The sequence below is a fragment of the Zootoca vivipara genome, chromosome 9 (assembly GCF_965207765.1).
Source record: "Zootoca vivipara chromosome 9, rZooViv2.hap1.1, whole genome shotgun sequence".
NCBI lineage: Eukaryota > Metazoa > Chordata > Lepidosauria > Squamata > Lacertidae > Zootoca > Zootoca vivipara.
In genome coordinates, this window is record NC_142592.1 from 7,698,363 (window position 1) to 7,723,309 (window position 24,947).

Below are 24,947 nucleotides of genomic sequence, written 5' to 3' on the forward strand. Positions count from 1 at the left end.
ATACTTGCTGGGGCTGATGGGAGATCAAATGCCATAACAACGGCAGGTTACTTCTCCTTGATCAATGCCAACTGGCAGTGGCTATCCAAGGTGTAAGACAAAATTCTCTCTCTGCCCTGCCTGGAGATTTCAGGAATTGAACTTGGAACCTTTTGGTGCAAAGCATATGCTCTGACGCTGAGCAGCATCTCAATTATTTATACGTAAACACCAGTGACAAAGGAAAGTCTGAAATATACTCCGAATAATGCTGCCCGGGACAAATATGGCAGCTGGTTTGTCACAGGTAGCAAAGAGATTTAGATGTTGAGGTTGTTTAAAACATTAATGTTTTAGAGATCTGAATGTAAACACAAGCTGCCATGAACAGCACTGCTGGAAATCCTTCCAGAGTATTGCACATGTTTTCTTCTTTCCCCTGCACTTTGCGTGGGGGCAGGAGGAGATGTGATTGGGAGAGTGAATTTATTATCGCAATGTTTATAAGTTTCTTGCTGCCTCATCAATCAATCTGGGAACGGCATTGCAGGGGCAGGGTGAGGGATAGGAGTGGGGTCTAGCAAACCACTCCTCGACTTTTCCTCCCACTCTCCCGACCTAATTATTAAGCTCCCCAGGCTCCAGAAAGAGGCATATGGGTTTAATCATTAGGCAGCGAGGTTAGGGTATTACCGAGGGAAAAGTGGTCCGCTGGTAAATAAATGTTGGTAAGTAAAGCGTTATGCAAGATGAAAGCATTCCCCTCCTGCTGTGACTATTGAGGCTTTCTGGAAATTAAGAAGGAGGGGAAAGATTTATAATTGAAAAAATAATATATATAGGTTGTGAATTCTGAGAGTTATTGCATGTGAAAGAACTCAAAGATAGCTAACACCAGGTGTTTAAAATACAGTCCGGGGGGTCTCAAAAGCATTAGGTCACCTGAAAGGGCATGAGAATGTTTTATAGAACAAAGCTTGCAGTCAGTCACACATACCCACACACACACCTTGGCTTATCCAGACAACCTGTTCAAAGTGTGCCTTCACAATATTTTAGGCTTCTGAAGGATAATTCGGAAAGCCCTAATTTAAAGGCAGTGGCAAAATATCCCACCTGCACACACTGAAAGAAGAAATAGCTTTGGATCCAACCAGGACACAGCTTTGCTTGCTTCTGAGGAGAGGAGAGGCAGATAACCAGGCTCTTGTTTGCTCTCTCTTTAACAAGGTGATCTCAAGAAAGAGAGCACTTGACCTGTAGAGGAAAACTGCAGGGAAACTGAAGGGAACTGATTGTGAGGGGAGTAGTATCACTGGTGAAAATGGCCTATGTGCCTCAAGGTAAAGTCTGAACTTACAGGGTGAGAAACTGAGCCAAGACATGCCAACATTTTGAGACCAATCTGTTTTCGCTCTTGTGAGAATTGCCTCTTTGCAGGTCCACAACTTGTGTTAGCCACAGAACATGGTAGGAGTATGGCAAGGGAGAAGGAGCACTCATTATCACTCCTGCTACTATTGAAAAGGTACATTGCACTTGAATAAATAGAAGGCACTCCAGATTGCAGTGGCCCTATTTAAGAGTTCCATTTCCCAATAAAAATTACTATACTTACAATGCATTCCATCTCTGTCTTCCTCTCGTTTATTTCCAGAAAGTAACACACTATTTTCTCTTGTTTCATTGGCTGGGATATGAAGGGACGTGGGTGACGCTGTGGTCTTCTAAACCACTGAGCCTAGGGCTTGCCGATCAAAAGGTCGGCAATGGGGTGAGCTCCCGTTGCTCGGTCCCAGCTCCTGCCCACCTAGCAGTTCGAAAGCACGTCAAAGTGCAAGTGTAGATAAAGGCTGCAATCTTAGCCCCATTTAGCTGGGAGTAAGTCCCATTGAATTCAGTAAGACTCAGTTCTGAATAGGTATGTCAGTAAATGTGTTGCATGTAGGTAGAACTGCAAAGCATGGCTGGTCTTGTATTACTGTCCAAATGTGTAATTTGTAAGGGATCCTTGTAGACTAATATTTTTAAATAGGGGAAAGTGCAGTAAAGTTGAAACCACACATATTTTGCATTCCTGTGCTGAGAATGCTTTATTAGATGTAATCAATTCTTTTGTTCCACTGCCTTCACAACAAATGCATATTGTCTGTCCATTGCCCTGGGGGACATATAATTAGAATACTTTTACATTTAATTTAATGTATGCCCCTGCCTGCTATAAATTCCCTTCTCTGACTTTAGATGAGACAAATAATACTATCTCAGCTCATAAAACCACCATGCTGTGCTGTGAGGGTTTTATCTTTTCTGGATCAAACTCTTGGCTTACTAGCTATTTAGGAATGTTTCAGACAACATTCCCAGTGTTATAGCTTGTAGTTGGAGGAAAGAAACTGTTGTAACCTCCTGAATTCTACATCTGGTGATTTGATAATCTATGAACAAAGTCTGTTGGCTGGGAAGCATTACTGTCAATGGGGCATTTTTTAAAAACAAGTCTAAAGCTATGGTAATGATTTCAAATTATCAGCCAAGTCAGAACAAGAACCAGAACAGGACACAGATTTCCCATCCCACAGGAAATTCCAACCTCTCAGTGACATAAATTATTTTGATTTGAAAAGGAGAAAAAAAGCTTAGCTTTGGGGTTGGTTTTAATCAGTTTTGTTACTGGGTTTTTTTAAAGGATACATATAATTTCAGAAGCAACTAGAAGATGCCATTTCCAAATGCAAAGGCCACCACAAGAGGCTACTCATGGAGAACTGTCATGGTGGCGTAGTGTGGCTGCAGTTCGTTGCAGATTCCCAGGCCTCATCGAGAAGAGTGAATTTGTAGTGAATTTCTACATATCAGCAAAGGACAAGACAGTTACCTTACAGAAGCATCATTTTGCTGGCTGGCAACCCATGCTTGAGTTGTATGAGCTCTGGGTTTCAGTCCCTGGCACCTCTAGGAATCAGGTAGGAGCAGCTGATGTGAAAAGCCTCTGCCTAAGGCCCTGGTGACCACTGCAAATCAGACTAGACAATACTGTATTAGGTTATACATACAAAAAACCTGACATGGAATAGCATGGTTTCCTGTGTTTCTAGCCCGACCATTACCTGTAGATTGGTTTTGGGTTGGGTCCAGGTGCAGTTATTAAAAACAAAATTGGCTTCCTATTGTACATAGGAAAATTAATGTCTCAATGACAAGATGAATCTAATTCCTATGGGATTAATCAACTAATCTAACTAGATAGGGATATAACATGGACTGAGATTTTGTCACGCAAACAAACAATATCCCACTCCACAAATGTTTTAGCCACATAAACTGTAGAATCGTAGAGATGGAAGGGACCCAAGGGTCATCTAGTCTAACCCCCTGCAATGAAGGAATCTCAGCTAAAGCATCCATGACAGGTGGCTATCCAACCTCTGCTTAAGAACCTCCAGGGAAGGAGAGTCCATAACCATATCTTCTTACTCTCAAATAGAAACTCAATCGGTGGTGGTGTTTTGAGTCCTCTGCCATACAGTATTAAAACATACTGTATACTCTTTCCAAAGTGCATATGAATGCCGTTGATGTTTTAAGACATTGTACTAGATTAAATTGCAGATTTATTAGAGGAACATTTGTCACTATTAGGTGCAGCTAAACAGAAGCCCTAGCTGTCAGCATTAGTATGTGGTGCAGATGAGTTTTCTCATCCCTTGAGCTGGAAATACATCTGTTTTCAGTTGTGGGTGAATTTCAGATAGTGGTAGCCTCTGAAGTATGGCTGACTGTATTCCAAGCAATGAAGCATTTGGAAACAAAGAAAGGATAATTGTCTCAGTATGAGCATTGAGAGCTGATGGACTGTTTTACATGTTACTCAATGTGATTAAAAAAACCACATGTTGTGGAGTTTAGGCATGGCACCCTCATAACCCACTCTGGCCATTTGAAGAGAAGTATAATTTGGATTGCACGTGTAATCCGCCTACACCAGGTACCCAACAGATATTGTGGACTACAACTCCCCTCAACCCCAGGTAGCAGGGCCAATGCTCAAGAATAATGAGTTTTATAGTTCACAGCCGCTAGGGCGTCATATAGGCTACCACTCGTATGCATGACATTGCCCGATTTATGTATGACATACCAGATTAGCATAATCAAAGCACACCAGAACAAAGATAGATTGAAGGAAATCAGCAAATATTGAGCCTGCAATTTGGGATGGGCCAAATTAGCCAATTCCTTGCATATAGCTAAGTTCAGCTGACAATTCATAAAATGCTGCTATTGTTTCCATTTGATGACTATTGCTCCGCTTCTGCTATTCTGCTGATCTTGGTACTGATTGCACAACTGGACCCAACTCCCATCTGCCGCCGTTTCCACCATGGCCAACAGCCAGGAATGATGGGCTATGTAGTTCATCAACATCTGGATGATTTGCCAAGCTTGCTGTGGGGCTTAAACAGTTAAAATACCTTTAAAAGTAGCGCTCGGCTTCACTTCTCGCCTACTATGCCATTAATTTGTGCTAAAACAGTGAATTGTCCTAAATTGCTAATATGCTGTTGAGCTTATGTCCAGCTTGCAGGCACCCCACAGGCATCTGGTTGGCCACTGTGATAACAGATGCTGTACTAGATGGGCCAGTGGCCTGATCCAGCAGGCTTCTCTTGTGTGGTAATTTACTTTTTTAAAAAGGAAATAATAATATGCTTTTAAGTCATTCCTAGATGAAAATTTTAAATAGTTTCCTGCTGCCACCTAGTGTGTGAGAAGAAAACTATCCTTAAATTTCTAAATAATGGTGTGGCACAGGTATCTCCAAACTCGGCCCTCCAGATGTTTTGGGACCACAATTCCTATCATCCTTGACCACTGGTCCTGCTAGCTAGGGATGATGGGAGTTGTAGTCCCAAAACATCTGGAGGGCCAAGTTTGGAGGTGTCTGGTGTAGCAAGCAAAGCACCATATATACTGTGGTGTACCTCATCCCTGCAAAGTACTGACCCCCATAAAGGTCAAGGACTAGCACAGAAAACCACACATCACCTTAGATGTTATAATTATACAATTTATAAACTGTTCATCATTACAAAGTGGTTGTGGAAAGCTCTTTGCTCATTTACAGTTATATTGTTAGATTATTAGACTCTTTTAACTTTTGCAAATAGCATATTTATTTGACTGCTGCAGAATCTCATCTTTGATAGCTGTGACTTGAACTTCCAGTTGTCTCAGCTGATCAGCCTTGTTTTGTTTAATCTGGTTCAGCTCCTGTATCTTATTTTCTAAATCTGAAATTAAAAAAAAGAAAACATCATGTGGTTACATACAATTAAGTAAGTAAAATCCTTGTAAATCACTGCCCCCCAAAAAAACTGTAAGTTTCCAAAATTTCTTCTTTGAGGGACCTCTTTTTCATATTGGCTTGCCAGCCAGGGAACCTCTGCATTAGGGCTGCTATCTTGCAACCCAGACACCGGATATGGGCCTTTAAATCTCCTGGTGCAAGGAGGGAGGCGGAATAATGCAGCTATAGTTCCTTTTCATTTCCCAGTCCTGTCATCCACACCTGCATCCCTCCTGCAGTGAGCAGAAACTCTGATCTGATGACATAAGAAGAGCATGCTGGATCAGGCCAATGGCCCCTCTAGTCCAGCATTGTGTTCTCACAGTGGCCACCCAGATGCCCTAGGGGAGCCATAGGCCTCAGCTGTACATTTGTCCTGATATGTGCAGGTGATCCAGTGTATGGCCCAAGGGGTGCAGTAAGTACAGTGGTACCTTGGTTTACGAACTTAATCCGTTCTGGAAGTCTGTTCTTAAACCAAAGGGTTCTTAAACCAAGGCGTGCTTTCCCAAAGCAGCAGGGGACTCAATTTACGAATGGAACACACTCAACAGGAAGCGAAACATGTTCTGCTTCCAAGGCAAAGTTCACAAACCAAAACACCTACTTCTGGGTTTTCAGCGTTCTTAATCCAAGTTGTTCATAAAACTAAGCTGTTCTTAAACCAAGGTACCACTGTAATTGGCTTTCTCCACTGAGCCACTATTTTGTACTTGGCTCGTATTGGTGCATCCCAATATATTGCACAAGCGTGGAGTCTCTCTACCCCTGACCCAGAACATTCTCTGTGGCTGTGTATTGTAGGAAAAGACCAGTGGTCGCAGACAACCTATATTTCTGGGATGTTTTTCCACCATTGCTGATATTCTCATTGAGGGACCCCCGATAATTCACTGAGGAACATGCAAGAATCATTGAGTGCGTATGTAAATGCAATATATATACAGTACCTGCTATTCTTTTCATTTTCTTTTCAGTCTCTTTAGCCAGTTTCTCAGCCTCATTTTTCAACCGATTCAGTTTCTCTAAGGTTTCCAATGGAAGGCCTTTGGCTTTGAGCTTTTCTTGTAAACTGGCATATTCTTTTTTAAGATTAGCAAATTCCTGTAACAACAATATTTCCCAATGAAAGGTGTTGTTGTTCTTTATACCTCTGCTAATAAATTTAGTTGTCTGGTTTTGTTTGCTTGCTTTTTAAAGGTTTAATCAAGTAACAATTTTTATGGCCAAAAAATAAACATTGTCATTGAAGAAAAAAATACCACTATGGAAGAAAAATAAACATACTATTTCTGGCAGTAAAAAATAAATAAATCCCAATAAGTAATCCCACATGTTAAGAAAGAGGGAGAGTCCTATTATCCTATTTGACTTTCACCTTCAGACTTCATTAATGCTGTTATTATACATACATTAAAAAAAAACACCACAGAACACCCTTCTGACTTTTATTCTTATGAATTCCAACACAGAGAGTAAAGATCTCAGGTCAATCAGAATCTGAATTAAATAAAAGTGGATTAATGATACACAGCTAACATTTTATTCTTGCGGGGGTCCTGGCTTGTTTGCAAGGCCCGTGGCAGGTGTAGACGGGTGATGACTTTTTCATTTTTTTCTTCAAAAATTATTTTCTGTAGCACAAATGGATGAACTTTTGCCTATTAATGACTAAAATGAGGTATATTCCATTGAAATATTAGAAAAGGTTACGCACAAACCGTTTTTTTTTTGTATGCCGTTTTACCATTTCATAAAATTGTATTAACAATTCTATATATATTCCGTATCAAATTTGAACACAACACCACATTCCACAATGGGGAGTGTTCTTAGCAACATAGGGTATACAAATGTCACACCTGTGCAAGGTAAAAGCCCCGTTTTGGGACCTCAAAACTCAGCCAGCAGACCCTGCCGGACATGCTGGGAAAAGAACCTACAGGAGAGGTAGCAAAACATCGTCCTCTAGTGGTGTCTATACTGTTACTGCAGCTAAAAAAAGCTTCCTTGTGTGTTTGATGACCCTATATAATGTTGTATATATGTGACTCTAAAGCTTGGGTTCAATTTTATATCTGCTTACAGTGACTTCAAAAATGGTTTTAAAAAATGATAATTTTTTTAAAATCATTTTTTGCATGAGTTTTTTTTAGCAAATCTCTTTGAAAGTAAGATTTTATCTAATCTTTAACGAAAGCTCATCAAATTATGATACAGGGGAATGAGGTTGTAAAAAAGTCATCACCCTAGTAGACACTCTTCCTTTCCTGTCCTCTGCCATGATAACAGGTTGTGATTAGCATGTGATTGGTTGTACTCAAACATGGTATCCCGGCTTTTGCGCTTATTTCTTTCCACTAGGGATTATACAAGAGATGCTTGAGCCAATGGTATATCTGCCTACTTCATGAACTGATTAAAATATTTTATTTGCAACAAACCAAAATGGTGTTAGAGACAGGACAATATATAAGGCTTAAGGCCAATTGATATGTCAGTCCCCACCCCCATTTTTAGCCGCAAAATGAGCTCCTCCATTTGACATGTCATGATATGGAAGATTCTAGTCAATCCCATACTGAGACTATGCTTGTGTTGAACTCGTGATATCAGAAATTTGCAACAGGTTGAGGTCATTGACTTTTAAAATTCCCTTCACCCTAGGTTTGCTGGTGATCTGCATGTACAGTAATTCAGTGCCTTTGACTGTAGCATTTGTCTGTTTTTTTACACAGTTGCCAGGGTAAAGAACACAATTTTGGGTCTTCTTTAGGCGGGATTCTCAGAACATAACCCCTGCATGAATTGTGAGCTTACAGTATTACCTTATTAGTTGCTACAGCTTGATTCTGTGCTTTTTCTGCCTCTGATTTAGCATTGGTGACGTGGCCCCTGCTCATCTGCAATTTTGTCTTCAAGGAAGCGATTTCATCTTCCAGCTCTGACTGCTTTTCTGAAAAGTCCACTAATTCATCAACCGTCTTGTTCATTTGGTTCGCAGCCTGCAGAAGAATCATTATGTAATCAATGGGATACTTGTAACTCATTACCCAACAAGACAATTTTGGAGGAGACCAACTGAAATCAATGGGCTTAAGTTACTTAGGCCCAGTGATTTCAATGGGTCTGCTCATTCGGATGCACAAAACAGACTAAGCAAGGATTCCATAGCTATACTCTAGTGTGGATAGGATACATTGTTTAAATAGCAAATCAAGTTAGCAAGATAATAAATAAATGAACAGGGCATGGGGGATGTATCCTAAAAGCTGGCATGCTTTTTAAAAAATGCATTTAAAAATTGTTATAACCCATCCTGGTACCTGCTGGTGAAGGATTTTAAAAATGCAAAAATCACAGATTTATGTAGAAATGGGATAGAACAGACTTATGGAGGAGCACATATAAAACTGTCCTGGTATAAAAAATTGTTTTCCTCTGTCAGCACCAGTTTGGCTGGGGCCTGGGCAGATCAAGGGAAGGAACATTGCTATCTAAGCAACTCACTCCACCAGGCTTTCCCCACCCACCTGACTGATATGACCCACAAAGTTTAGACAGGAATAGGTTCCAAAATGGGAATGGTAGGGCTTAATCAACAGGAGCCGTGTGGGAGTTGGCGTCTGGTCCACCCCACTACTATGCTGAAGTTCAAAGTTCAGAGAAATAACTGTGATAAAGGGAGTCTTTTGAAAGGGGAAAATACTTGGCAGCTTCATTCTGCCCTCCCCACTTTAAGACAGAAATATGTGAAAACACGTGGCAAAAAGAACAAGAGCAATTTTGTTATTTGCAGAAGCTGATAGGAATACATTGATGCAATACATCAATAACATTAAAAAGAAAAGCCCTCAGACTGCTTTGATATTGGGTTGAAGCCAACTGAATGAAGAACTGGAAGCCTAAGAAAATAAATGTTAGTGAAATTCTCTTGTTTGCACATTCTCTTTTGAAAAGTCTCTGATGAAAGTTAACTGTAAAGAGGATACCTTTGCAATTTTTGTTTTAGTTTCTTCTATTGTTCCATTTAACTTTGTAAAGTCATCTCTGGTTTGCCGTTGAATATTTTCAATGTCTTTCAAGCTGCTTATCAAGTCATCAGGGGTTGGGAGACCTTTTGCTACTTTCCTAAGCAATAAAAAACCCAGATCTTCTGAAGTATAAGAAAGGCACCGAGATATAGATAGATGGTTAGATATAGACATGCAACACACACACACACACACACACACACACACACACACCCCTCTAACAAACAATAGGTTTTTGTCCCAAGGAGCTTACAATAAAAATAGAGGATGAAAGAGAGAGGCAAGAACATTAGTATAAGAATATATTTATAGAATGTTTAGACGACTTAGTTCACATCGGTCTACCCATTGTGGGGCTGAAAATGCACTTCAGAATGTAAAGCAAAGGCAAACAGATATACAATTTTCTATGATTTGGGGATAGTTTCCAAATCACAGACACAACACAGTGGTCCAAAAGTTAGCCAAAGGCTACCTGAGAGATTGTTGGGGGTGGCATGAATGCTGTTCTACTGACTGGGTCATAAGCACAGCATTTATGTCCATGAAGGACCACCCGCTATACCAGTGGAAAACTCACTGGGATACATGTACCACTGGTGGTAGGGCCTGAAGCAGGGAGTTCCATGGGCCTGTTGAGGGCGCAGGATGGGGCTCCCTTGGATTTACAGGATCCAAAATACTCGTGTTCCTCGGATATTCCCGTGAATCAGAACTGAAAGTATGTCAGCCCTGGAGCTGTCATAGCTAATTTCCCTCCCACTGCAGTCAATGGGGAGGTGGAATGGGAAAAGGGACAAGTGAGAAAAAGCTACTCCTTCGTCTCCAATTCCGCCTGGAAGCAGTCAGCATGGCTTTGTGAAGCAGTTGCTCAGCCACATCCAATCTCTCCCACCCAATGGCAGGACTGCAAACTAAGACAATCTTGTACTTACTCAGCTTCTTGTGCTTTCACCAGTAATCCCTGTGCCTCTTTCATTTGCTTCCTTAACCCATTCACCTCTGTCGGGGAGACCTCGCAGTGTGCCATGAGGCTCTTGAGTTTGTCGAGCACCATGATTAGCTCTTGGGGAGATCCTGGTAACTGGAGGCCCAGGACATAGTTTGCAACTTTCTCTATGTCTTCTGGTGGGGCACTCTCCTCTTGGAAAAGTGGAGAAATAACTGTTTAAGTCCCAACACCCTTGGTCTATTATATAATATGAATATACAGATATATCTAAGACAGGTGGATCAAAAAATGGGTTTCAAGCATACTTGCCTAAGAGAAAGTTCTTCATTCTCTTGATGAGCTCTTTGATGCTTTCTCCTTCCCTTTCTATTTGATCTTTATTTTTCTCCAGCTCTTCGTCCATCAGCAAGGCTTTCTTTATGGTATCCTCTGTCATTTTCCTTATGCTTTCAATCTGTGAGTGTGGATAGATATATAGACAGATATTTAAATAATGAACTGATCTCTTTTAAGTTTAACTTTCCCTGACAAAGCAAATTCATATTTCCCAAACCTGTTTCTACATCTCACATCCCTAACTGATAAGATGGCTCCAGGGGCAGTTCACTGGGTGTAATAAGCCATTTGTTTTTGTAACTTCTGGGCCCATCTGAATCTGGAACTCTCTAAGCCATACTTAAGGAGCCTAAGGGTTGGATCGTTCATTTGTTCATTCATTCATTTTATTTGTATGCTATTTTCTCACAAAAAACAATCATGCTCAAAAGCAGCTTACAACAAAGAAACAGGGGTGCATTTCTAACAAACACTACAAAAACAGAGTCATAATAAGATAGCAAAACAAAAATGTAAGTCATACAAAAACCTACATTTCAATACTGTAGATATAGTGAGATACTGGCATATCTTGGAAAAAATAGAATTTTGTAAAACCCTTTCATAGCTCAAATGTGCTATGTTCAATAAGTTTACATTGAAACACACAAGACTGCTGTTACATGCAGTACCTTATCTTCAGATCCTTGCATTTGGTTGGTCAAGTTCTTTAACAACAGGACTGTCTGACGTCCTTCTCTGAAAGCTTTTGTAGAAAGAGGGAGTGCTCCATCACAGTTTGGGCCACCACAATGTCTGTTTCCCTGGCTATCTCGGCATAAAGCCCCACCACAATCTGATACACCGCAAGGAAAGCTTCCTGGCAACCCACATATCTGCATCGAAACAAATGTACTGATTGAAGGAAGCAATAATACACATTTCTAATACAATGAAATGTGCTAGAAGAGAACTTGAAAACATTACATTTGTATGCTATTCATCTGCCTCAGAAAGGTGAAATATGAAGCCTTCTTTTAAATTAATGGTTTTTCAAAAACTTTCTACCTTGAGAGAACCCTCCCCCATTGATTTGCAAAGCAACCTGAGATACAGATTAGGTAGGGCTGCCGTATGTCAGAATTTTCCCGGAACTTCAAAGGCGGAATTGACGCCTGGGCAGGAACTTCCGCAAGGTAGTGCTTTGTCCTGGATCTTAGGCAAGTCAACAACAAAAATTGCATTTTTGTAGAAAAAAGCTCAACGACTTTCAGGGTGTGCACAATGTACTAACTAGCCTTGTTGTGCCTCATTGTAATCTAATGTGAATTGAGATTTGCTGTGCAGCTGCATTTTGCAAAAGAAAAGAGAAGAAGTGTCACATTTAACTTGGCCCCGAGAACACACTTCAGAACACAACCAAGTTTCCCCTGCAGCAGAAGCTGTATGGTGGTAAATACCCAGCCATGTACCCATTGTAGACCCATTGAAGTTAACAGACATGACTAACTTACGACCGTTCATTTCAATCGTTCTAGGATGAGTGTTGGATACAACCTATAGGCCCGGATTCAACTAACCTAGCATGCTAGCGGAAGCCAGTGCAACAGGGCTTTCCCTTTCCCCTTCTCCCCACTGTGTGCTCCCCACACTTCTTCCCAGTCTGCTCTGGAGGGTCAGGAGAAATCCTTGCACTGACAAAACAATGGGACGATTGTGATGTTGAATTCCTCCCAAAGTCTCTAAGGATAGCATTACTAATGTTTCCAATGATAAACCCTTTAAAAAGTTTCTATGGCACTCCAGAACACTGGACACAGTGATAAAAGCATTTTCTTCACTTGCAGACATTAAACCCTGTTCACACCAGACATGCATTCATGCCACAGCATCCCAGGAGAAACTGTGGAGAAGCATGTTATTTATACATTTCAATATGAACCACATTTACTACAGAATATGACTTGTTGGTTTGTCATTGCTTTTCTCCCAAGAAGCAGGCGTCTTTTAATTTCGTGACTGCTGTCACCATCTGCAGTGATCAAGGAGCCCAGGAAAGTAAAATCTCTCACTGCCTCCATTTCTTCCCCTTCTATTTCCCAGGAGGTGATGGGACCAGTGGCCATGATCTTAGTTTTTTTGATGTTGAGCTTCAGACCATATTTTGCGCCCTCCTCTTTCACCCTCATTAAAAGGTTCTTTAATTCCTCCTCACTTTCTGCCATCAAGGTTGTGTCATCTGCATGCTTCTTGGGAGAAAAGCAATGACAAACCTAGACAACATCTTAAAAAGCAGAGACATCACCTTGCCAAAAAAAGGTCCGTATAGTTAAAGCTATGGTTTTCCCAGTACTGATGTATGGAAGTGAGAGCTGGACCATAAAGAAAGCTGGACCATAAAGAAGGCTGATCGCCAAAGAATTGATGCTTTTGAATTTTGGTGCTGGAGGAAACTCTTGAGAGTCCCATGGACTGCAAGAAGATCAAACCTATCCATTCTGAAGGAAATCACCCCCGAGTGCTCACTGGAAGGACAGATCCTGAAGCTGAGACTACAAAACTGGCCACCTCATGAGAAGAGAAGACTCCCTGGAGAAGACCCTGATGTTGGGAAAGATGGAGGGTACAAGGAGAAGGGGACGACAGAGGACGAGATGGTTGGACAGTGTTCTTGAAGCTACAAACATGAGTTTGACCAAACTGCAGGAGGCAGTGGAAGACAGGAGTGCCTGGCGTGCTATGGTCCATGGGGTCACGAAGAGTCGGACACGACTAAACGACTAAACAACAACAACAACAACAACAACAACAACAAATGACTTGTTGGGGTTTTAATGGGGCTCACTTTCAAGCAAAAATGCAGAGTTCTGCTGCTGTGTTTTACAGGTTGGCTTTATTTGTTTTCACAATTTATGCCCCTCTTTATCCGGTCAAAGCCTTCCAAACTGGCTAAGAACATATTTTTTTCAGGGCAATTTACACAATAAAACAAATACATATGATGTCTTGCCAGCCATGCTGTGATGGTGGAATTATTCATTCTGTACAGTAAAGTTATACTTTCTGCAAGGAACTAATACTTACCTTTTCATTTAGATGTTGAATATCTGAAGTGTTGAACAACTTCAGCTGCCCCAATGCAGCACTTTGTTTTGAAACTAGATCATCTAACATGTGAAATGTATCATTCCTGGTTTTTCCTCCGTGTGTTAGGACAGAATTTGAGCCACTGATTCTTTCTCCAGCCGACAACATTATTTGGTAATAGTTATTTATTTTGTTGAGGGAATCTGAATCAAATGACAATGTTACTTGCTTTGTTTCACTTGATATATTGAAGATTGGACCCACTGAAATAAATGGGTTCTCCTCTTTGAGATCCCACTGAAGGTAGTAACTGTGGCCAGGATCATGGTATGTGAGGAGGGAGTTTAAACCCTTTCCTCCTCTATCACAGGATTGATGAAAATCACCCCCAGCCCAGAGCTGCTATCAGCCCTGGGAGAGAAGTTTCCTCTGGCACTCATGGAAATTCTTACTCCTGGGGTAATAGCAGCTTCAGAGAGAGAATTTTCCCAATACTGTGGCAGGAGGAGGAAAGAGTTAATCCACTTTCCCTTGCACCGCGGTTCTGACAAAAAATGGGTTTTACAATAGCCATTGAGAGCGAAACACACACATATGCTTTTGTACACTTTATCTGCTTAAAAATAGCTAGGACATGCTCCCCTCCCCCAAACAATTCAGAGAAGAATGCATCAAAACATAATATTTCAATAAAAAAGACAGGATAGATGTGGATTGTGTACACTCCTTCCGAAACTGGTGGTGGATGCAAAGAAAACAGGAGTGTGTACACCAGGGGTCCCCAAACTAAGGCCGAATGCGGTCCAATCACCTTCTAAATCTGGCCCGCGGACGGTCCGGGAATCAGCATGTATTTACATGAGTAGGATGTGTCCTTTAATTTAAAATGCATCTCTGGGTTATTTGTGGGGCCTGCCTGGTGTTTTTACATGAGTAGAATGTGTCTTTTTATTTAAAATGCATCTCTGGGTTATTTGTGGGGCATAGGAATTCGTTCATATTTTTTTTCCAAAATATAGTCCGGGCCCCCCACAAGGTCTGAGGGACAGTGGACTGCTGAAAATGTTTGCTGACCCCTGGTGTACACAGCCATGCACACACAACTTCAAGTGATGCATTTAAAGTAGATGCATTTAGAAACACAGAGCAGTATTTGCATCCATGCCTGGTGCCGCACTCACAGTGGGAATGACAGAATAATCTGAGACTCTTATTTGCTTTCGACCAAAACTCTTCAGGGGAAACTGAAGCTTACATGGGTTTCCCACCCGCACCCGCAATTCCAGTTGCGGTCAAGTGGATTACACCCAGAGCTGCTGACCTCTTTTGCTTTCAAAGAAATTCACTTGCAATGAAGGCTGCAGTCCAGTGTGAGGAACCCACACTCAACACAGTGGGTCCTACTTGTAAGCAATTATGCACATGACTGAATTGCACGGCTGCTCCTTTGCTCCTCAGTTAAACGGGTTTGCAAAGGACTAAACTGGATTGACATTAATTCCATGAGTGCAATTAACATCCACACTAATAAAATAAAATAAAAATGAGCTGCAGAGGGGTCTGAGCATTCCTGGGATCACAGGACCCAGGCAGAGGAAATGGGGACTTCTCAGATTTAGCTTGCAACTTCGTTAAATTTGGAATGACTGAAACTATATCGCTATGGGACATTTAAGCTGCTCAAGAGGACTAGTAAACGAGTTTTCACCTTGATAAATTAAGTGTTTCAATTTAAATATAAATTCTGAAGGTCTGAAACCTCTGCACTACAAGGGGTTGTGGTGATGTGTGTGTCCCCCCCCCCATGTTATAAAGATTAATTATTGGCCTTCCTACCTTGGAGGTGCATGTAATTATTCCTTTGGTGCAGCTCAGACCTCTTTTGCAGGGTTTCAGACAGATGGTCAGCATCTTTCCTAATGCCTTCTATCATACTGTTGAGGTCAGGGAACTGATCCAGAAAGTCAGGTTGCCGATGCATTTGCGAAACCTTTTGTCTAAAAAGAACAACAGCAGATCAGCAGCCACCTAAGACTTAGGGTTAAGAACCACATTTTGCCTAAATGTAGCATCCTAACCTAGTACACTAATAGGCTTTTACTAATCTTGACAATATTCCTGGGAAGTCACAGCATCTTGAACCCAACAGTTTTTGGACAGAATTCTTGCTTTGAGCAGGGAGGGAGCTGCAATACCGTGTTTCTCACATTTTAAGACACCGTCTTATATTTATTTTACTCAAGAAAATAAGCCTATGGCTTATTTTCGGGGGTGTCTTATTTTTAAAAAATTACCTCCTCTTCCTGCTGCGGCTTGGCGCCCGGAACTGGCTGCTGCTGCGCTGCTGGGCGCTTTGTTGGCGCTTCAGCAGGGCAAGCTGCTGGGTCCCGCCGGGTCGGGGCTCCAAGCGGTGCACACTGCGGCTCTTGCTGGGTCCCACCGCCGGGTTGGAGCTTGGCAAAGTGCGCGCTGCTGCCTTTGTTGGCTCCCGCTCAGTTGGGGAGCGGTGCGGGGCGCGCTGCTGCCCTTGCCGGGTCCCGCTGGGTCAGGACTTGGCACGGTGCGAGCTGCGGGTCACGCAGGGTCCTGCTGGGTCGGGGCTCGGCACAGGGCATGCTGTAGCTTCTGCCGGCTCCCGCTCCGTCTGAGCTCCACGCTTCTGGCAAGGACAGGCATCTTCCTTTTCCTGTTCCTTACGGAAGTGCCATCTGGACCTGCTCCCAGCACGGTATAGTACCGGTACCCCAGCATGTCTTATTTTGGGGGGATGCCTTATATTTTATTGCCTTGAGAAAATCGTGCCATGGCTTATTTTATAGGCACGTCTTAAAATGTGAGAAACATGGTAGATGGCTTCTAAGCTCCCTTCAAACTCCTAAATTCTAAATTTTCTGTTGTTGAATCCAGATGCACATCACTTTAGCTTGTTTTGAGGAGTGACATTCTTTTTTGTACTTTCTGTATTTGGCAGATTAAATATCTACATTGACATGGGTATTACATTAGGGATGGAAGCATCTGTCAGTTTCTGTCTTCTCAATTTCTCATTTATCTTATCCTCTCATTTATCTTAAATTCAGCTCTCTACATTTCCGCAGCAATCTGCGATTTAGAAATAAATCCTCGTGAAAATTCTTCAGCATTTTAGTGTTAACTTCTCCTAATATGCACATCCTTGTATGCAGTTTTGACAGATGTGCAAATTTGTTGAGCAATTTCACCTAATATAGCGCATGCATGTTATTTTCATGAATATATTCATGTTTAGGCACAATTCCCCCTAATATATGTATTTTTGTTAACTCTGGTTTGAGAACTGCACCGCAAAATTCAGGAAAGCGCAAATTTCAAAGGATGGCGGTGTTTCAGTTTCTAGTATTGTTTTGGGAATTGCAAATTTGACCGATTCAGCTTTAAATGCAAAAAAAATGAATCGGGTTCTTCCTTTATCCCTACTGCACATTCAATTTAGCAATAGCTGTCTAATTCACTTTGGCAATATTTACAAGTGATGTGTCCCAGACTAAGAAAATTCATAGCATCAGTTGGAAAGGCAGCGCATGCTAAACGTAAAGAAAATGCCAGTTTGTGGCACCACAGCTGCCCTAAGATTGGAGGCAAGCCCCAAATATTTATAGGTCTCTTTCTGGAAGTGTGACATCCTCTGTTGACAGGTGGAGTTAAAAGCAGCACCTGGTGGGGGTGGGGGAACCCCATAAAACTTTTGTGTCAGTCTCCTACCATTCAGTGTTCCAGGTAGACCACAAATGAATTGGTATTTCTGGGGCATCTCTCCTTCATTTTGTGAAAAATAATGGTTTTATTTATCTTACTCTTCTGGCTTTTGGGTCAGTCCTACCCCCGTTAGAATGAACGTGAAAAAACAAAATTGACCCTGAAAAAGGTCACCTGAAGTTATTAGTTATCAGGTCTGCAGATGCTTAGCTTCATGTCAAGGCCCAGATGCATTCTGGGGAAATAAAGATGATGGCAGGTGCTGCGGCTGCTTTGCCCAGTGCTTTCGTCAGAGCACTGGGCCAGCAAAGAAGTTTTTTTTAATGTAAAGAAAGGCGACTGTCAGCTGTAGTGGGCCTTTTGGGGCCTATCATTTTAGCCTACCATACTGGGTGATGTAAAGGTAAAGGACCCCTGACAGTTAAATCCAGTCGCAAATGACTCTGGGGTTGCGGCGCTCATCTCGCTTTACAGGCCAAGGGAGCCGGTGTTTGTCTGCAGACAGTGTTTCCGGGTCATGTGGCCAGCATGACTAAGCTGCTTCTGGCACAACGGAACACCGAAACCAGAGTAGCGCATGGAAATGCTGTTTACCTTCCCGCTGGAGTGGTACCTATTTATCTACTTGCACTTTTTGGCATGCTTTCGAACTGCTAGGCTGTCAGGAGCTGGGACCGAGCAACGGGAGCTCACCCTGTTGCGGGGATTCGAACCGCCGACCTTCTGATCGGCAAGCTCAAGAGGCTCAGTGATTTAGACCACAGCACCACCCCTGGGTGCTGAGGCCTGGTCAAAAGAGAAACTTTGGCAGAGTTCTTCCTCTAGGTCCCTCAGTTGCTCATTCCCATTTCCCTGTACCTTAGCTTTTGAAATGAATGAGCAACTGCTGTAAAAAGGCAGGCAAAAGACCCTGCTGGAGCTTTTGTTATTGTTCATGCTACAGGATGGGTGGATTAAGAAGCCCCTTTTATGCCTCAGCATGGGTGAAAGCAGCTGAACTGAGTATTTTTGGAGGAGGAACAAGATGTGCAGCATTTTAGGGAGCTGGATTTGGACCCCAAGCTTTCAGTAGCTTCTCCCCAGCCTGAGATCTGAGACCATGCTTAAAGAAATATCTGTTAAATGATGAACTAATGAGCAACTCCTGTCTAAGGAACCCCGTCTCACCGAATGTAGTCATGTTCCTTCTTCATGCTCAACAGCACCTCTGGCAACAGGGTGGGGCTTTTAAGGATTCTTTCTATTTCATAAATTGTATCTTCATGGCCTTTGAGGTCAACATCACAGCCAGGCATTGTCTGTCTCTTATCTCCCAGCGTTGCGGCAAACCTCATTAATTTTTGGATTTTCTGAGACAGGGAAGTAATGGTGTTATCCCACTGATCAAAACAAATGTGGCAGCGGCGGCAGGAAGGAAATTCCTGGTTGTAGCCCCGAGCACACTGGTCGCAGAATCTTCCGGTGACCCCAACACGGCAGTTGCAAGCTCCAGTGTCTTTATCACACGCGGGTGTCAGAGTCCCATCCTTGCTACACTTACATGCTGGGGGGGGGGGGAAGCGCAATATGTTATAATAGCTCATAATTGACTAATGAAGTTATTACAATTATAATTATAATTACAATTACAATACATTTATTTCCCTTAATTCCCAATATGGTTTCTAAGCATGCAGAACAGACTACACAAAAAATATAGAGTCATACCTTGGAAGTTGAATGGAATTCATTCCGGAAGTCCGTTCGACTTCCAAAATGTTTGGAAACCAAGGCATGGCTTCTGATTGGCTGCAGGAAGCTCCTGCAGCCAATCAGAAGCCCCGTTGGATGTTTGGGTTCCAAAGAACGTTCGCGAAATGGAAAACTCACTTCTGGGTTTGCGGTGTTCAGGAGCCAAAACATCCGAGTACCAAGGCATTCAGGATCCAAGGTAAACATGCATAATTAAAATACACAATAAAACAATTTCATCCAGACCTTAAAATAAATACCCGCAATTGAAATGTTTAAGTTATATGTTAGAGAAAGAGGATAGAAACAGAATAAGGTCATTTATTTATTTAGCATATCCTGCCTAATTTTTAGAGGAAACTCAGGGCAGCTTACTCATCAAAATCTGACAATATAACAATACACAGCAACCTCTAGAGCTAAACTCAATCAGAAAGTCAAAGTATTAACATAAAAAACCCTAAAAGAACAATACAAATTCTAAAATAGTCATCAGAATAATTATTTAAAAATCAGAGTAAACTAGCAAATAAATAATTAGGTTTTTAAACCAATATATGGAAGAAAGAAGTCCTTAATGTATCCAGGTCCCAAGCTGTTTAAGGCCTTAGAGGTCCACCACTATAGATCACACAAAACTAGCATGATGGAATAAAATTACATAGCACGTATAAGCATGTTGTACTGGTTGTCATTTCTGAATGGTTTTCATGGACAGTCCCTTCTGGAGTGCATTACAGTACTCCAGTCTGAAGGTTCCCTGAGACCATTCCCTACGTGGAAGCAAGACTGGAAGGAACTGAGATAATCAATTTCATCTGCAGCTTGTATTACAATCCACTCATTTGCTTGCCCCCCAAAAGAGCGGCTGGACATTAATAATGATGATAATTTATCTCTCACACTTCCTCCCAAAGGAGCCCAAGGAGGCAAACATCAAAGCAACTAAACAATACAATTAAAAATAAAATAAAGACATCTATAAATATCTAAAACAATGCAATGATTGTTCAAATCTGAGGGGTACAAATATTCTGTTTTCAATTAAAAGAATGTTAGGATTTCTGCTACATACTACTACTACTACTACTACTACAGTACTTACAAAAACAATGGATTTGAGAATCACCAAAATAATTTTCATCACATGTGTCACAACGTGTTCCAGTGTAGCCCTCTTTACATGGACATTGACCTGTGAGCTGCAAAAAGAGTCTACAGTGAGAAACGGGCTTAACTGACTCACTGCCTTCTTTGCAATTTATTTTTATTTATTTATTGTTTTCTCTATGCTAGTTAAACTGCTAACTCATATGTATGCAAGTGCTACTTTTCAGGGGTTTTTTCTGATCTCTTGCTCTGAAAAAAACCCTGAAAACTTGCTCTTATTTTTGCATTTCCATCAACAAAGCAAGAATAGTTTCTTTTCAGAATGTGTGTGTTTTCAGATTACTGTCTTAAAGGGCAGGTTTTTAAAAATTATTAAAGATTTTCTCTGTTTACAAAAGTATGTGCATTGTTTCTTTTCTCAGGTTGCAAAGTCTTTTCTATATATCAGTTACATACATATGACGTGAGACGTTAGTGTTGCATACAGAATAAGGTTGTTTTTGCCCACAGTGCAGTCCATAGCTGTTTCCCCCCCAGCCATTCGCATCAGCACTGCTTCATTAGTTTCCATATGTGTACACACCAAGGGAGCGTTGACAAGCGAGGGGTGTCATTACCCTATGCAAAAGGTGTTCAGCAAATTAGGAACTGCTTAATTCAGGGGTCAGCAAACTTTTCCAGCAGGGGGCCGGTCCACTACCCATCAGACCTTGTGGGGGGCCGGACTATATTTTGAAAAAAGGAAAAAAATGATGCAAGAGCACCACGAGCCCCGGTGGCTGCTTACCTGTGTCTTGCGAGTGGCAGGGGCTGGCAGCGGCGGGACGATGAGCAGTGCGCGAAAGGGCTTAAGAGAGGGACTGCTTAAAATGTCGGCCGCTCGAGTGCTGCTGCTGCTGGCACCAACAAAGCCCAGCCCCCTTCCTCCTCTAGGCAGGGCAGGGAGAAGCCAAGAGGAGGGAGGGAGAAGGCGCCGCTGCTGCCGTGTGAAGGGGAGGGAGGGAGAGGGAAAGAACACTGGCGATCGGCGATTCCCAGACTGTTTGCGGGCTGGATCCAGAAGGCAATTGGGCCTGATCCGGCCCACGGGCCTTAGTTTGCCTACCCATTGTTTAATTGGTGTGAAGGTAGTTTGAGACACATCAAACAGTAGTATTTTGTTATGACAGGATACACACAATATTTGCATAACCTTGTGATCACAGATTAAAATCCCAGGACTGGAAATGCAGTGAGCGCACAGTAAACACATCCTGAGACACTGGTATGTAGCTGGCCTCTGTTTGCCGTAGGAATGTGGTCAACGTGCAACTTAAAGCAATCAAAGGGACAGTCACGGAAAGAAGCATTGGGCAGGCTGAGACATTGAGGCTCACCTGAAAGTTGGCCGTGGGTCCTGGCCCACTGTTTGAGAAACAGCGGGTAAGAGGAAATCCTTAAGACAGACATTAAAATTTAGCGACATTATAATTTATGAATGGAGAATCAGCTCAATAGCCTTGCCTGATCACACAAGTTGTTCTGGGAATGTCTTGGATTGCAGTCACAGATGCGACACCCAGATCCCTGGATCATGTTCCAGTAGCCAGCAGCACACTGGTCACACTTGGCGCCCACCACGTGAGGCAAGCAAGGGCATATTCCCGTCATCTGATCACACATGCAGAAGCCGTTTCCAGATGGGCATTTCATTGGGTCCACACCCAAAGGGTTGCAGTTACATTCTGTAAAGATAACAGTTAGTTATGGAAATAATCCTCTTTTTTTTAAAGCAATGTTCTACTAGGAATTTAAGTTACCTTAGGTCAGGCATCCCCAAACTTCGGCCCTCCAGATGTTTTGGACTACAATTCCCATCTTCCCCGACCACTGGTCCTGTTAGCTAGGGATCATGGGAGTTGTAGGCCAAAACATCTGGAGGGCCGCAGTTTGGGGATGCCTGCCTTAGGTTGTAAACATCAATTTATCTGCAACTCTGTTCTCAGCTTGTTCTCTTCTTGTCTGTCTAGTTCTTTGTTCTTTACTTCCATCAGGGACAAGTTCCCCTCCGCTTTCATCCCCTTCTAGGGGAGTTCCTTGGGGTTCAGTTTTTGGTCCCTCTGCTGTTTTCTCTTCACGCCTCAGAATGGCACTCCTGCATCTTCTGTCCTTGACCAAAACCCCTTCCCCTCCGCTCAGCCCTAAATCTACACCTGCATCTCAAACATTTACCCTTGGGTGTCTCATTACCACCTCAGATGCAATATGTCCAAGACTGAAATTCTCTGAAACTTTATTTCCTAGAGTGCCCTCTGTGTTCTTTGTTGTCATCACTATCCAGTCTGTCAACTAGGCATGAACCAGGTCAACAGGCTTCATCTCTGAGTCTTCCTGTCCTGCATTTCTTATATATCTGTCACTTCCGTTGGAATAGTGCTCCCTCCATAGCAGACAAATTTGTTCCCATGGCACAGTGGACCAGTGCATCTGGCTATTAACCAGAAAGTTGGTGACTCAAGCCCACCCAGGGATGGCTATAGTCAGAATTCATGCATTATGGGGGGTTGGACTAGATGACCCTTGGGGGTCCCTTCCAACTCTACAATTCTGTGAACTATATTAGAAACTGCCATGAAAGTGCCTATCCTGCAATGTCACTTCAGAGTAGGTGTCTTAAGCTCACAGGTGCATGTGTAAACCAGGTACCTTCAAAACTGAATTCTCTGTACATGCCTTTTGACTCTCCCTATTAGCATTGGTCCTAGAACACCTTTAGCCAACTGTGTAAACTTCTTTCACCTTGCCATCTATTGCTCTACTCCCAAACATTCCACCTTATGCAATAATATTGTAGCCAGAATAAATCATGTTACTAAGGAGAATCCATTATGATTTCATTAACGTGCATAATTTATTCTAGCCACACCTATTTTATTTTCCTTTATGTGCTCAGTCCTTGACTTGTAATCTATAAAAGTTGTTTGCTTACTTCTACAGTTTTGAAGGAGGGCTGATCCAAAGTAACCCGGTTTACAGAACTCGCAGTTTGGTCCATGGGTGTTGTGCAAGCATTTCAAACACTCCCCAGTGTCTTTGTTGCAGGAGTCTGGATCTGCCACATCGATATTATTATTACAGGAGCATGGCAGGCACTGGCTGGCTACTGCATTTGGATTCCTGTAGAACCCACCGGGGCATTCATCACACCGATCACCTAACAAACCAAAATTCACACACAATTGCTGGTGACAGTCAGACATGGCTCACCTTTCCAGAAATAACATTACACCAGCAGATTCCATAATATAATTATAAAGAACCCTAATTGTTAATAGTTAAATAGATAAATAAATATAGGTTAGTTCTATCCAGATATATAGAAGTTACATGTGTTTTATTGTTTAGTGACTGTTGATTTCAATCACCTTTTGAATTTTTTAAAAAACAATATTTTGTTTTCTATTGTTGTAAATTGCTTAGAGGTTTTTTTTTAAAACAATCAAGCGGTATATTAAATTTTGTTAAAATAAAGCAAACACACACACACAAATAATAAATATTTGGAAATAGTTGTGCTAGTGTTTCTCAAACTCTTAAAAATGGTTTCTCCACTACCATACCTGGAAGGAATTTAACCATGCATTCCTATGCTGAACTCAGAAGTGAGTTCAGCAAGAATAATATAGGACTGCAATCTTAAATGTCACTGCCCCCAAACCTAGAAACTTCACCGAATACTGCATCTGTTTAGTTCCTGCATCAGTACTTGGGAACCTTTAGCCTGCGGTCCACCACGCCTCCCCATTTGGCCTGTATATTTTGGGAGTTTGGGCCAAACCATGTCCTCCTACCCTATATCCCACAACACAAACTTTTTTTAAAGAAAGGGATACAGACGAATAGACAAAGTTAGAATGGATTGAGATTTTCCCCAGTCTGTGATAACATAAAACAGAAATCGTGAAACTCATAAAATATGTCATGTTCCCTACCTGAATAGCCCACAAGGCAGTTGCAGACTAATAGCAAAGTCCAAGGATCTTGGTAACAGGAATGGGCAAAGTACCTACTGCTTGTTGGAGAATCTGGGCACATGCATGGACGACATGGCTCTCCTTTGAGAGGGTTTCCATAATAACCATCTACACATCTGCCAAAAAGAACAGTGAATATGGAGAATAAGGCTATTGAAGGCTCCTCGTCATGATGGCTATGATCTTCTTCCAAGGTTGGAGGCAGCAATGCTTCTGAATACCAGTTGCTGGAAACCACAGGAGAGGAGAGTTCCCTTGTGCTCAAATCCTGCTTGCGGATTTCCCACGGGCATCTGGTTGGCCACGGTGAAAACAGGATGTTGGACTACATGGCCCCTTGGCTTGGTCTGGCAAGCCCTTCTTACGTTCTTATAAACCTATTTCAAACATCAGAGGACACAAGAACGTAAGGAGAGAGAGGTCTTTTGGATTTTGCCGAAGGGCACACCTAGCCCAGCATTCTTTTCTCAGAGTGGCCATCCATCTGGTAAGATTCCAACCAGCCCTCTCTTACTAGGAATCATACGGCCTCTGAACCTGAAAGTAGCATGCAGGGTTTCTATTCCATATAAAAAAAAAAAAAAACAGCAACAGTTCGTCTTTCCTCGTTTTGTGGCTGTGGCATTACTGACGTAACTGAT

At 42.1% G+C, this 24,947-nt stretch overlaps 1 protein-coding gene across 2 annotated transcripts in view; it reads right to left on the reverse strand.

The window, feature by feature from the left end:
- Positions 1–5,034: 5,034 nt before the first annotated feature.
- The window catches only part of LAMB4 (laminin subunit beta 4), a 57,350-nt gene continuing 37,437 nt past the window's right edge, over positions 5,035–24,947 (reverse strand). The window contains exons 22-35 of one of the 2 annotated variants that reach the window (XM_088676665.1): positions 24,265–24,422; positions 23,262–23,486; positions 21,797–22,017; positions 20,289–20,385; positions 18,620–18,995; positions 15,554–15,714; positions 13,715–13,920; positions 11,323–11,526; positions 10,625–10,769; positions 10,299–10,506; positions 9,322–9,460; positions 8,158–8,334; positions 6,280–6,433; positions 5,035–5,273 (exon numbers count right to left, since the gene is read on the reverse strand). In XM_088676665.1, the coding sequence (XP_088532791.1) occupies positions 5,134–5,273; positions 6,280–6,433; positions 8,158–8,334; positions 9,322–9,460; positions 10,299–10,506; positions 10,625–10,769; positions 11,323–11,526; positions 13,715–13,920; positions 15,554–15,714; positions 18,620–18,995; positions 20,289–20,385; positions 21,797–22,017; positions 23,262–23,486; positions 24,265–24,422 (2,611 nt within the window). In that variant the 3' untranslated portion in view covers positions 5,035–5,133. Of the gene's footprint in view, positions 5,274–6,279; positions 6,434–8,157; positions 8,335–9,321; positions 9,486–10,298; positions 10,507–10,624; positions 10,770–11,322; positions 11,527–13,714; positions 13,921–15,553; positions 15,715–18,619; positions 18,996–20,288; positions 20,386–21,796; positions 22,018–23,261; positions 23,487–24,264; positions 24,423–24,947 lie in introns of those variants that run through there. The other variant, XM_035126481.3, reaches the window with a different exon arrangement.